Consider the following 14,003-nt stretch of genomic DNA (forward strand, 5'->3'; position numbering starts at 1 on the left):
GCACATTCTTCATTAGTTTTTAATTAAGCGGCTTTTTTTGTGCGGGTTCAGGGCTAAGGATGAAATTGGGTGTTGGAAAAAGAATACATTTGAATGGTTGTAATTGAACAATGGTCTATGTGATGAATTGGACCATTAGAATCAATTGGATATTTTCCTCCAGTCTTGCTCAATTGTCTAAAGGATATTCACACATTGCATCTCAATAGGCCGTGAATTTATCATTGAAAATATTTACCACAGGCATTTTTTACCTAAAAACAAAGCTACTCTGAAACAAAGTCTCTGAAACATGTTTTCTTTTTTCTTTTTTTTTCTTTTTTGCAAATAATTGTATTGTATTTCCACACTGGCTTCCACATGCACTGTCAAAGGGCTCGATGGTACCATTTTCGGACATATTACTGTGCAGTACTACTGAGGTACAGTGAGATTTCCCAGTATGTTGGTTTAAATCTTTTTAATTGGCACTAATAAAACAATGAATGTTTTCAAGGTTATTGTAATTTCAAATGAGAGGTTGGCCTCTGATATAGTACTGTTCTCTGAAGTTGCATTGGCAAAAAGTTATGACAATATTTTGTAGTATGGTAGAACAGATATTTGTCCTACTACAATGCTTTGATAAACAGTGCTATCACCATCGATTTGTGTTCATTGTTTGTTTTATATGGAAGAAATTCTCTGAATAGCATTTGAGGGGGCTGTCTATCAAATTATCCACATTCTTCAGAGACTGTTGCTAACTAATAAAACCGAGGTTCGTAATTAAATTAAGCTCATATTTCAACCTAATATAGTTGTTATAGTTAATCTTAAGATCATCCACTGATCTAGCTTTTTAATAATATTACATAAGAACGGTCTCCTGGCCATTATTTAGGTGCCCAAATTATTTGAGTAATGCTAATAGCCAAATTATGGTAATGGAGAATCATTAGAGCTGAGAAAGATTGTGGGCCCATTTATTTTCATTTAGTAAAACAAGTTAGAAGCACAATAAAGCAGCATATTCTACAATAACCACATTTCCAGGGGCGAATGTCGCCCAACCCTTTGTTAATGCTTTTTTTATTTCCTGGATAATGCACACACCTCTGATTTCTTACTGTTTGCATAACCAAGAGGTCAACAAGGAAGGAGATTAATGCATTTCCACGAATGGTAACTGAATAATGCATTTATGGAATGTCTGTGAATATATCCATTTAATCATTGCCTGCAGTGTATCTGTTTAAGTTTTAATTCTGCTGCGTATAAGATGAGACTAATACTTTAACCCTTCAGACACCATTCAAATCCCTGCAGGTCACTGACCGATATAAAAGAAAGATCTATTTTCACGAAAATTCAGAACAGACGCCTTTTTTCTCGGTTTTGTCACGCTTTGTTTAAAATTCTCAGGGATCTTGGAGCGTTTCACATTTTTCCGGCATTAAACGAATACCAGATATTTCAAATACGTGTTTTACGCAGGTGATACGTTTTTTTTTTCTATGTAAAAAAAACGAATGAAAATGAAGAATCACATTGGGCTTGTGTGAGGTGCGACAGCACAGCGTGCCCGGCTGAACTGGCAGAACGGGCACGGCGTCTGAGTTAGGCTGGCGGCGGATCTGCGGACATCTTGCAGACGCGGACAGTGTCTGGCAGCGTTCGGGATAGTTCGTCATTCGGGCGGGGGAAAAACGTCGTGTCCACTCTGAATGCTGTTCCGTGCTGTTCCCTGCACCGGTGCCAGGCCTTGTTCGCTGGCCGCTTCCTGTCCCAGCACCCACGCTTCCTGCCGCTGCGTTCTAAATTTAGGGACGAGAGGCAGGGCAAAGGGACAGCGTTAATTACCTGCTTGTGGCAGCCTTTGACAGCAGTACGACATTAATGATAATCATAATAATGGCTTTATTTATATCCCACGTTTATGCAATACTGACAAGCACTACAGAAATAGAAATAAAAATATGTATAAACAAGTATGGAAAAAAATACAATGGAAGCTGAGTCCAAAACAGCACAGTGATATGATGGGTGAAGGCATATCTGTCTTATGCAGAATAGTAGGATGTTTTCTGTGAATTGGCACAGTTTACGGGGTGGTTTTTGCTGTAAAATTTGGTTGCAGTAATACACAAGGTTAGGCAGAAGTAATCGCAGAGACTCATAAAAATACGTATCTGTTTACAGCTGGTCTATTGTGATTGTAGGATACTTGTCTGACCACCAGGTGGAGCCGCAAGTCTGGACTAGAAAGTTCTCTGAGCTGTAAGTCAAACACCAGACAGAGTTTGCATTAGTTTTAAAGTGATTTTCAAAGGTTACTGCCATTTTGGGTATGATTGAATATGACTGTGACTTAGATTGAGATGAACTTTTCGAAAAGTTTTTTGGAATATGTCATTCTAAAAACATGAGTTGTCATTTTCTGAAGGTCTCATAATGTGTATTGTTAATAAGCATGGTTATAGCCTCGCAGTGTTTCTCATTGATGAAGTTGATTTATGAGGAGGGGCATGTACTGGAGCCATGGATTCAGATTTGAAAGACTGTATTATGCTACATAAAATACTACATTATGGCAATTCCATGGATTGGCAAACCAGGGGGGCCAGCGGAAGGTATTAACGCAGATCTCACATTTAACAATAATCACTACCTCCCACTTAGATGACTCATTCCAGTAGGAAAAATTTAGTATCTGGCAGATTGTTGTATATTTTATTCCTGCTTTATTGGATTCTTGAACAACCCCACAGTGAACGATTCATTTCTAATCCTACTCCTAGTGTTTCTTTTACTCGAACTATCACTTTAATCTATTCTCCTATTGTAAAGAAAACATTAGGTTTTCCAGGAAACAAAATAACGTTTACTATTTCTTTGTCAGCGGTACTCTGTTCTTTAAATATTCCTGTTATCTACTTCCTATTTCCTGTTGTAGAAAACTCCTTAGTAATACTGAATGTGTATGTGTATGTGTGTATGATTAATTTATCTGAGACCATTAATGGATTGTTCTCAACAATGAATTTTCCTTGCAGGTTACTAGGGAAAGTGTATGGATTATGAGCAAGATGTACCAAGCTTTCTGTTACCGTGGGTTGGCATGCTCTTTTTTTGACGGTCGCAGCACCTGGTGAAATTCTGCGTTTGCGTGTCGCGGCGCTGTTGGGCCAAGCGTGGCTTTTCTGATCCTTTTTGCTTTCGTCAGTTGGGCCATTGAGTTCAGTGGGCCAGTGCCACCCACACCCCACCCCTCACGAGGAGACCTGTGGTCACCGGTGACGATTCCCCACTCTACGGGCCACAGGCCGCACTGCGGCCTTTCAGCACGATCGGTGCCGATTGGAGGAGAGGCGCGTCACTCAACTGGCAGCAGCTGGTCGCGCGTCATCGGTAGGCTAATGGCAGCTCCCAGGCTGGTACCACAGCGTAGCCCGTTAAATCTTTTTTTTTAAAGTTCAGTCCTCGCTTCACTGGCAGGCTGCCTGTCTCCAGCGTGTTACCCAACATGTGGTCCCTTCAGAGCGGAGAACAGGCTGTGCATTTTCAGCCCTGTCTTCAGCCGACCCGTGTGTGACGGACAGACACGTCCTACTCATAACGGCAATAAAAGCGTCTGTTTTTTCCCCCCCTCTTCCTTTTACCTTCTACTCACGTCAGTGCCATGGTAACGGCAGGTGCCGTTTCTGTGAAACTCGAGCATTTTGCGTCAGTTAGAGTTCCGTTTCTGTAACTGTCGGTGAACACTCGTCTGTGGAGATGCTGTTTACTTTGGAAAGATAAAATATTAAACGGCTAGAGGATAAAGGTGTTGTAAAATGACAATTAGTTTAAAATGGAATTATTCAATAGGAATTTGATGTGGACCTATAAATGATTACATTACATCATTGTTTTATGATTACATAAAATCGTCAATAAAAATATTTTTGTGCTGAATGATAAAATAATACAAAAAGTTTGAATTTTTAATCATAAAAGTCACAGGATGTGACAGCATGATGAGAAAATATATTTTTATGTTGCTAGTTTTTATTATTTAACTTTTTTGAGCAATTTTCTTTTTTATTCTTCCTCAGTTTGGATTGCCGAGTGTTTTCTTACCTACTGAGTCCTACTGCTCAACAGGTAATATTGATTGGTATTCACAAGAGTTTGAACCATGGAGTCTGATGTTAAGTAGACTCCCAGCTGTGGAGACTGCTGTTTTGAGACCCTTTGAGTCTACTTGTACACCACTCCCCATAGTCACAGTGGAAACTCACTGCTATTGGAGCTGAGTGTGTAATATGGGGCATGCTGCCCCGCCAATGCGTAACTCGGCGGGATGGCATGCCTGCCATCCCAATTCGTTTTTACCTTCAAAATTTTAAGAACAAGGTTTTCTGTGAATCAGGCCCTGAATGCTGACATTAGCACAACTCGTTTCCTAATGGCATGACAGTGATCAGGCCTGTCGTGACATGCCAGGCATTGCTGCTCGCTCGCCTGTGACCTGAAGGTCTCCTTTTTGCCTTTGCAAATGAAAACGGTCGAGGTGAAAAAAATTAAACTAGTGCCACAGGAAAATCTACACCCACTCATAATGAGCTGACCTGTGGCTGATAAATAAATGATCATCACTGCCATCATTTTTGTATATTGTTTTTGTTTACCCCTTCCTAAAAAGGGAGAGGCAACTCTAAAGAACATAAAGAACAGACTTCCTGGCGTAAACGCTTTAATGTGGAACAGTATAGATCTCACTGCAAGACCACTGAAATCAATAGAGCACGTGCTCTCCGGGTAGGCCAAGAAAAAATATGAATATACAGCACGATTGTGACACTAAGAGCAATGTAAAATAACGCTTCTCTCGGCCTGCGCGAAAGCTACAGAGCCATCCCCATCGCCGGTATCGATTCGGACTCCATCGATCTTTGATGTCTGCGGCAGCATCCTCGAGTATATCCCGATGCCATCGGAAAAGAAGGCCGCCATTGTTTGTCTGCCTGCCTAATGCGGTGGCGCTCTTCTTAAACCCCCCCCCCCCCCCCCATGTGCAGAACGCCTAATTAAGCGCCCGAGCACTTCCCGCGAATTGATTGCAGGAAGCCAGAATGACAAACGGGGCTGCTGAGTTTGGGCGAAGGCTGCCTTTTAACGACGAGGCGAAAGACGTACGGTCGCCACGGTGAACTGAAGGGAAAAAAAACCAATGCCCTGAATGTCTTGATTTCAGTGTGGCAGTGTTATGACTACCGCTGAGATGGAAGGGGTGGTAAGTGTGTTTTAATTATGCTCTGGGGTCACAACCGGCAGAATGGCCTGTGCACCCTGGGAGTTTAGTCACTAGGTTTCATCCTGGTTCGTCTTAGAAGAGCCACTCTGCTTGGTGGCCACTTACAGCTTACCAGAAAGTTATTTATATTGAGATGGGACTTGGGATATGATTGTGTTTGCCAAATTTGGAGGGAAAAAACAATGTATAACAAATTGCTCTCAGAAAGGTCAACAAACCTTGATATAAACTGGCATGAAGAATGTTAGGGCTGGTTCAGTTCAGTAAAATGTATTTGAGTGTTCAGTTTTCCTCAGATGACCTCCGTGAGACGCTCTGCCAAGAGCCTCTGCGTGAATAATTAACTTTGATGGGATGTCACGACGATTCGTGGCGCCGTTTGCGGCATCTTTCGCACGGATGAGCTCAGCGTGGGAGTTCTCCACCCGTTCCTGTCACATGCGTGGCAGGGGTAGGGGACAGGTGGGGCGTTCGGCGCAGGTGAAGCAAACGGAGAGAAATACTCCTGTCGTTTGAGCCACTGCAGCCTGCGCACACCTGTATGTGCGAGAGAGACGGAGTAGTGAGAGAACTAAAAGGTTGTGATTCAGTCCAGAAAATTTCTTCTGCTAAGACTACAGCAGCAGGAATACTTTGGTAATGGTAAGTGACGAGTAAGAGAGTGGTTCGTGGTCTCTCATGGAAGAGTCTCCTTCTTTAACTTTTTCCATCTTGGTTTTTGTCTATGAGATTAACTATGGGAGCAGTAAAGGGCACTTGCTTTTCCATAATGGAAATCTCTTCGTTTAAATGTTGCACTTTCCAGTGAGGTGATTGCCGCATGCGTTTACAGTAGAGCGTTGATCTCTGTGGAGGCTGCGAGAGAAGGCTTTCTGAGCGGTCTCTTTACTGTGGATTCGGCCGATTGGTCCCGCGAGGCCTTCTCCGTCTGCTGGCTGTGCGAGGGAGGTTTGTTTCAGGTCAAGCGGCGCTGGGAGAGAGAGGGAGAGACGTCGACGTGGGAGGGGTGTCAGAAAAGAGAGCAGACAGCTGTGGGCTCTGGTTCTGGCGCGGAAAACGGCCTCCCGCCCGCTCCGCCCCCCCTGTCCACCCCCCCGTCTGCCCCGCCCCCGCTACGGCCCAGCTCACAGGCTGTCTGGACGCGTGCGTTTCGGAGGGCAAATGCGCTGCCGCGAGTCGTTTGCTGGAGGCCGTTTCAGCGTTGGGACAGGCTTGCACTTTCAGATGGGTTTAAAGAAAACAAAACAGCAAGGGCTGGTTCTACAATCCAGACTGAATAGCAAGACTTATCTGTGCCACCAGACACTGTCCAGCTGTAGTGTTACAGCAAAATTCAAATAACCCATCCACAGAGCCCCGTGCAGACTGCAGAAGAACGGTAATGGGACTGCCTTCTAAGAGCTTGAGAAGTCTCTGTCAGTCCATTATCATTGGTGCGATACGTTATTGAGCACTGCATGCCTCTTTCTCCCAGGAACCTGCTGCTCAATGTACACATGCTACTGTCAGCATCAATCTGTGTTAGCTACACTTCCAGGTCCATTGTATATCTCCATTAAAGCAATTATGTTGTGTTAATTAAGCAAGAGGTAACGTGACCAGCGTGTGCGCTGTCGGCAGTCTAGCGTGTGCTATAAGTGCTTCTGGGGTCACTGTCAGTGAAGTGACAGCGCTCACTCCATCACTGTGATTTAGCGCAGTGCTAGTGCTCAGCGCTGACTCGAGATTTAACGTGAGTTTCTGCTCATGCTAAGCCAAAGCTTTTAGAGCGGCTATGATATCCGTTACATATAGTTATCCGTTACATAAAATAATAGGAGAGAACATTTTTTTTAACCAATTAAATCAGGGGATGATAAGGTAGCAAGTTTGAAAGAGCCAGGTTGGGAATTTAGCCAGGACATCAGGGAACCCCCTACTTTTTGCAACAAGTGTCATGGGGTCTTTAATGACCACAGTGAGTCAGGATCTCGTTTTAACGTCTCATCCAAAAGACGGCATCTCCTACAGCACAGTGCCCCCGTCACTGCACTGGGACATATTCACCCAGAGGGAAGATTGCCCCCTGCTGGCCCACCAACACCACTTTCAGCAGCAACTTCATTTTCCAGGGTGGTCTCCCATCCAAGTACTAACTAAGCCCACACTTGCTTAGCTTCAGCCATTCGGCAGGAGCAGGGTACATGGTGGCTGCTATGGCTTTTGCTACTGAAATGCAGAAACAAAACCCCTTTGAATGTAAAGATACCCATGCATTGTGGCATTAAATGAATGTTGTTTTTTTTGTGATGGAAAAAGCAATGGAATGGGCAAATTCACATTATTGGACATGGGTTAGGACGAACTAATTGCACTCTGTTACATTACTGTTTAATTGTATTGAATGCAGCTCTGCATGGACCACCCGTTTCACAGTCTAAATTAGGCCTCGGAGCCATCGGGTCTGTTCACTGTGTATATATCCGGTGCAGTCGTTTACCCGCACTCTGCTGTGTTGAAACAGTGGGGTCTCAAATATGTGTGTGTGTGTGTGTCTGTGTCTGTGTCTGTGTGTGTATGTGTGCCTGTGCACGCACCCTCCCTCCAGAATTCAGATGGGGCTTCGCAGCCTCCAACAGAAGGCCCGCGCCAGGCCAGCCTCAGCCTCCGCCCCGCCCGCGTGGTGTCGTCCACCTCGGAGGAGGAAGAGGCCCTGACTGAGAGGTTCCTCAAGATCAACTGCACGTACATAACAGAGGGCAAGGTGAGCACGCTGTCCTGCTGCTTCACATGGGCTGCCCCCAACGGACATGCCCAGTCTTATGTCTAAAGGGCTAACTATTACCAACTAACTCACTAACTATTCTAAACTGTTATGTGATTATTATTATTAATTAATTATTAGGTGATTATTCAAAAAGGAAAACATTAGCTTACTTTAGAATTATACATGAAACATGAAGCTTAAAACACCAGATAGACATGCAAAGTAATTAAATTATTTTAACAAAGATTTGTAGTTGGCAATTTGCGTTGTAGACAAAATGACTGAATTGATCCTTCTCGCTCTCTTTCTCTGTCTGTCTCTCTCTCTCTGTTTCTTGATCTCGCTCTCTCTGTCTCTTGATCTCGCTCTCTCTCGCTTTTGCTCTCTTTGTCTCTCTCTCTATCTGTCTCGCTCATTTCGCTTTCTCCCTGTGATCTCCGTCAGGGTGCCGTCAGTGGTGTGCTTCTCGTGACGCCCAACAACATCATGTTCGACCCGCTCAGGACCGACCCGCTGGTGCAGGAGCGCGGCTGTGAGGAGTACGGCATTATGTGCCCCCTGGAGGAGGTCATGTCTGCCGCGATGCACAGGGAAATCACCGACAGCAAAATCAGAGAGTCCGTTCCACCGTAAGAGCTCCGCCAGCTAACGCTTGTGTGCACACACTAATACGCAGCTAACGCTTGTGTGCACACACTAATACGCAGCTAACGTTTGTGTGCACACACTAATACGCAGCTAACGTTTGTGTGCACACACTAATACGCAGCTAACGTTTGTGTGCACACACTAATACGCAGCTAACGCTTGTGTGCACACACTAATACGCAGCTAACGCTTGTGCACACACTAATATGCAGCTAACGCTTGTGCACACACTAATACGCAGCTAACGCTTGTGTGCACACACTAATACGCAGCTAACACTTGTGTGCACACTAATACGCAGCTAACGCTTGTGCACACACTAATACGCAGCTAACGCTTGTGTGCACACACTAATACGCAGCTAACGCTTATGTGCACACACTAATACGCAGCTAACGCTTGTGTGCACACACTAATGCGCAGCTAACGCTTGTGTGCACACACACAGCTAACGCTCACATGCACACATTAACAGAGCTAACGCTCGCATGCGTGCGCTAACATACAGCTAACGCTTGTGTGCGTACAGTACACTAATACACAGATAACGTTTGTGTGCATACAGTACACTAATACACAGATCACGCTTGTGTGCATGCACTAACACACAGCTAACGCTCACATGCGCACGCTAAAACAGAGCTAACGCTTGCATGCTCACACTAGCACACAGCTAATGCTCCTAACAAACAGCTAATGCTTGCATGCACACACAAACTCAGGGCTAACGCTCACATGCACACACTAGCACACAGCTAATGCTCCTAACAAACAGCTAATGCTTGCATGCGCACGCAAACTCAGGGCTAACGCTCGCATGCACACACTAACAAATGCTAACGCTCGCTTGCGCAAACACACAGGGGTTGGTGACAGAGCCCCATCATCTCCAAAACAGCATGGTCTCAGTCCCTTCATCAGAACACATCAGAGTGCTTTTACTGTGGATCACAAGCTCAAACAGGAAACTACATATTACGCCAAGTTTAACAATGCGTCTGGTTTTACACCTACTCACAAATGACTGGAGTATGCTAATGATTTCCACAATCCTTGAGCCACCCACAAATTCTGAGTTCAGATTCTTGTTTTGTTTTGCATGATTATGTTTTGCTGTTGTATGTTAATTGGATATTTCATCCAAAAAGTCAAAATTTCATGATTTTCCACTTGAACTGAGTTTTCTCAATCAAGTTTTATGTTAAAATGTTTTCAAGTTGCAATGAGAGCTTTTGTCAGAATATATGGAAGTTAATGTTAAAAAAATTGGCATGCTCAAACTGTTAACCTTTTCTTACAGAGACTTCAGTTAATCTCATATCACATATCACATCTCATATCCAATAATAATGTTCAGTCAGTGTGCAATAATAATTATTGGGTAGGTCTATAATTATGTAGATTCAAACAAGTACAACTTCCAAAGTCATTGCTTGGTCAACGTGGCGAATTGAAGTTAGTGCAAGGTGATTTAAATGTAGTTTTGGGCTGATGTTTTTTGCCCATTTATTTCCATTGTATTTGCGTGGTCTGTCTCACAGCTCATGTTGAAACTTAACTTGCGGATAGATTTGGAAAAAACTTTGTGGATGGATTGATAACAGGAAAAGTGATTGGAAGATTTTGGGTGAAATAACCCTTTAAATGCACTGTACAACTGAGATGTGCCTCTCTGTAGAGACCTGGAGCAGCCCTCATCAGAACAGGACGTGTGCCACCCGAAGAGAATATCTTCGAGTTCCGCAGACGGGACGCAACGGCGGAGTGTAGGCTCTGGTGCCGGCATCCAGGCGTCCCTCTCTGAGGACGTCTTCACCGAGCCCGACCTCTCGCCCATCCGAGAGGAGCTGTTGGGCTCCGACGAGCCTGTACACGACACGCCCGCGGGCGCCTCCGGCGAGTCCGTCCCGGCCGCTGTCACCGCCACTGCCGCCGCCACGGCCGAGCCAGCGGGCCGCCGGGAGAGCCAGGGGCCCGGGGACAATCCAGACAGCCGTACCGCCCGGCCCCCGTCCACGGCGGGGACCGAGCAGCGCGGCGCGGAGCGGGCGCCAAGCGTGGGCACGCCCGCCGGCAGGGACCCGGGAGATGGGGCCGAGTCAAGCCCCGCCTCCGATTTGCAGGGCCCCGCCCCCGAGCTGTCCGCCCAGGAGGACCCCGGGAAGGGCAAGCTGGTCAGAGAGGGGACGGGGGAGTCGGAGACGGACGTGGAGGAGCTGAGGAAGATGTGGAAGAGTCACACTATGCAACAAGCCAAGGAGCAGAGGGAGAATGTACAGCACACACACAAGGAGGGAACACCAGCCAGCCTAGAACAGGCAGCCGAGGGGCCCCGCCCAGCAGAAGGTAAGAGAAGGGTCTCCCTAGCATTTCAAAACACAAACAAAAAAAAACCTCCCACAAAATTACCTTTGATAGATTTCAAATTAGGGGAAACTCCTTTTTGAATGTATTTTATGTCCATGGATGAACAAGCTGTTTTTCAGCATGTTGGTCCTTTTAATAGCTCTGGTGAAATTGTTTGAAATATGTATAACGTTTCTCTCTTGATATCAGACCTGGGTCAAATATGTATTTGTTTTGGATTCAAATACGTTTCTGTGCTCTATTAATCTTGCCTGGTGTGATATGGCCTGCCAATATGACCAGAAGGCGGGGTTTGAACTTCTTGAGAGTATTTCATTGGTTCCAATACACCAGACAAAATCAGTAAAGCATAGAAAAGTATTTGAATCCAAATACGTATTTGACCCAGGTCTGCTTGATATCAGTATTCTGTTTTCTTTTACTTGAAGTGCTTTAAAGCCGAGGCGTAATACTCCTGAAATTCCCCTTCGCGAACAGCACAGCGTCGTTCAGCGCGCTGAAAAAAATAAATGAAACATCCGTTCCCGGCGCAGCCGAGGCGAGGAGTCTGGGAATGACCCCCGGAGGCGAGCGACTCCATTTCATTACGAAGCGGCTAATTGCGTGAGCGTCCCTGAGGACGCGGCCGGAGCGCTGATTAAAGCCGCTCGAAGACCGCAAGTAGAGCGGAGCCGAGCGGGAGCGCGCGCGGCGGACTCCTGCGAGCCCGGAGCAGAGCCCCCCCCGCCCCCCCCTGGGGGCAGCGCACCAGAGACCTGAAGGGAAGGGGAATCCCGAGATTAATGCGCTATTAAGCACGTTTGGGGCAAGCTTCGAATGCTTTACGTTGAAGTACATGCCATTATTTTCTTAGCAGATTAGCTTATCCAGAGCTTCGTGGAATGTTCTTTTATGTTTAATATCATCTGTTTATATTGGATAGGTACCTAGCTCAAGGGTACAATGTCAGTGCCCTGCCATGGATTTGAACCTGCAGCCTCCTTCAGCATTGCACCATGTGAGCACTCTGCTCTCCCAACTTGCTCATGTGCATTCATTCTGAAGCTCCTGTACTTGACCCAGGGCTGTCCATAAATTACAGGAATTAAATTAACTTTGGGTTTAGAATTTTTCCCCATTTGTGTTAATACAAATTTATCAGGCTCAGTCAACTTGTAGGCTTATATATCACTGTGGGTTTCAATTACAAAGTCAGCTGACACGATCTTCTGCTCTCTGCAGTCTGGGAAGGGGAACATTGAAACTGTGTTTTAATGCGGGTCATAAAACGCGGTTGCGACATTTGTGTTGGTTCCGAAATATGCTAAATTCTCGACGGTCTGCCAGCTGAGTTGCGACAGCTATTGCATCCAGAAACTTCAGTGGCACCGATAACCTTTCCCCAGCTCTATGAGTGGCTCGGCCATGTGCGGAATAACAAATATGTATGGAAAGTTTGATCTAGGACTGCCTGTCTGAGTACATACACAGACACACACACACACACACATATTCAGAAAACAAGGGTCCCATTCAGGTAACTTTCTCGAGTATGAAAATGCGCATTTAAATGCAGATGCTCCAGTTATTCTTTTGTGCAGGGCAGTGCGTTATATGGGCTCTGCTTTTGCTTTCATTTCTGGAGTCCATTGTTCTTCTTTGGAAGGGAAAAGTTCTTCCCTGGAAACTACCACCATGTTTAGAATTCTCAGAATTGCAACGCATCCGTTGAAGGCTGGCCTGGTTTTCTTTCCCATTCTGACGTATGCCGGTACTGCAGGCGCATGCAGAAGCGGGGGGCCTTCAAAACAGGCCAGATTACACACCCAATTTATATGTTTCTAATTGAACCCCCCCCCCCCCCCCCAGCATCGGTGCAGCGAGTTGGCCTAATTAGATTAGCGCGTTCCCTGCCTCTCAGTAAACAGCAATATTAGCGCCGGGTGACGCAGGACGCCGGGTGACTGGGGAAACCTCCCTGCCGTGATGACCATGGAGGAGGTAGCTTTAGCCGTTGAGAGCACCTAGCTTGTGCCACACAGCTGTGACGCACTCAGTCCCCGTTTGATTAATGCGCGCCTTCCGCCTAAATAATGCCTTGCGCTTTTTTCCCCTTTTAGGTTCCATTTAGCGTGAGTCTGTGAGGCGTGATTAATTTACGCTCCATCCGAAAATTTCGAGAGTCGCTGGTAAATGGCGTGTACATTAGCGAAAGTGGAGTGGAGCACATTGTTATTCAATTTAAAGCAGGCAGGCTGGCAGCCTCATAAACAAGTGCTGTCATATTTGGTCTTACGTGTGGCTCTAGAGCTTTTGATTGGACTTTAAAAATGCATGGCACAGATTTTGTGTACGTTGCTTATACAAATAAGACACACGAAAAAAAGTTTTAAATGTGTGCCGAGAAACCCTTAAAAGTGTTCACTTAACACTACTTCACAATAAAATTCCCTGAAGTCTTCCCCTGGATATGGAGCCAGAGGAAGATCTCTGAGCTGAGACATGTCTTTCGCTCAACGGAAATGCAGCATTGTGTGGTCACAGAGGTTCGAGCAAAGCAAAGTGAGGGGTCAATAATCCTCCACCTGTTTAACGCAGAAATAAGGGGCTGGTGGAGAGGGAATTCTGCATTCGGACAGGAGCCAGGCAGCCCCTGGGCCCTCAGGATACACCTAGGGCCCTCTTCAGGGGCAGTCCGGCTGCGTTGCGGCCCCACGGGTTCTGAAAACCCCACGATACTCCGACGTTCCTTCCATCCTCCCTGCTTCCCAGCTATTGGGGAATCTGGTGCTGTGTTACTGTGCAAAACATTTCCAAAGTATTGTTCTTGGTCATAGGATTGTCAGAAGATGAGTAAAAGTGTAACGTTTTGGCTTCAGTGTTTCTACTGGCTCTTTAGAACCTGTGGTAGCAATCATGCAAGGGAGGGGGGGAGTTGATGAACGAGAAGCTTTGACTTGGATTCAGACCTTTTCCCCTGACCAC

At 45.8% G+C, this 14,003-nt stretch overlaps 1 protein-coding gene across 3 annotated transcripts in view; it reads left to right on the forward strand.

Annotated features, from left to right (window-relative positions):
* The window catches only part of oxr1a (oxidation resistance 1a), a 176,910-nt gene that overhangs the window by 141,610 nt on the left and 21,297 nt on the right, over positions 1-14,003 (forward strand). For all 3 annotated transcript variants that reach the window (XM_064338057.1, XM_064338078.1, XM_064338068.1), the window contains 3 exons: positions 7,866-8,021; positions 8,469-8,653; positions 10,351-11,018. In XM_064338057.1, coding sequence (XP_064194127.1) covers positions 7,866-8,021; positions 8,469-8,653; positions 10,351-11,018 — 1,009 coding nt within the window. The remainder of the gene's footprint in view (positions 1-7,865; positions 8,022-8,468; positions 8,654-10,350; positions 11,019-14,003) is intronic.

This window comes from Anguilla rostrata, chromosome 1 (genome assembly GCF_018555375.3).
Source record: "Anguilla rostrata isolate EN2019 chromosome 1, ASM1855537v3, whole genome shotgun sequence".
NCBI lineage: Eukaryota > Metazoa > Chordata > Actinopteri > Anguilliformes > Anguillidae > Anguilla > Anguilla rostrata.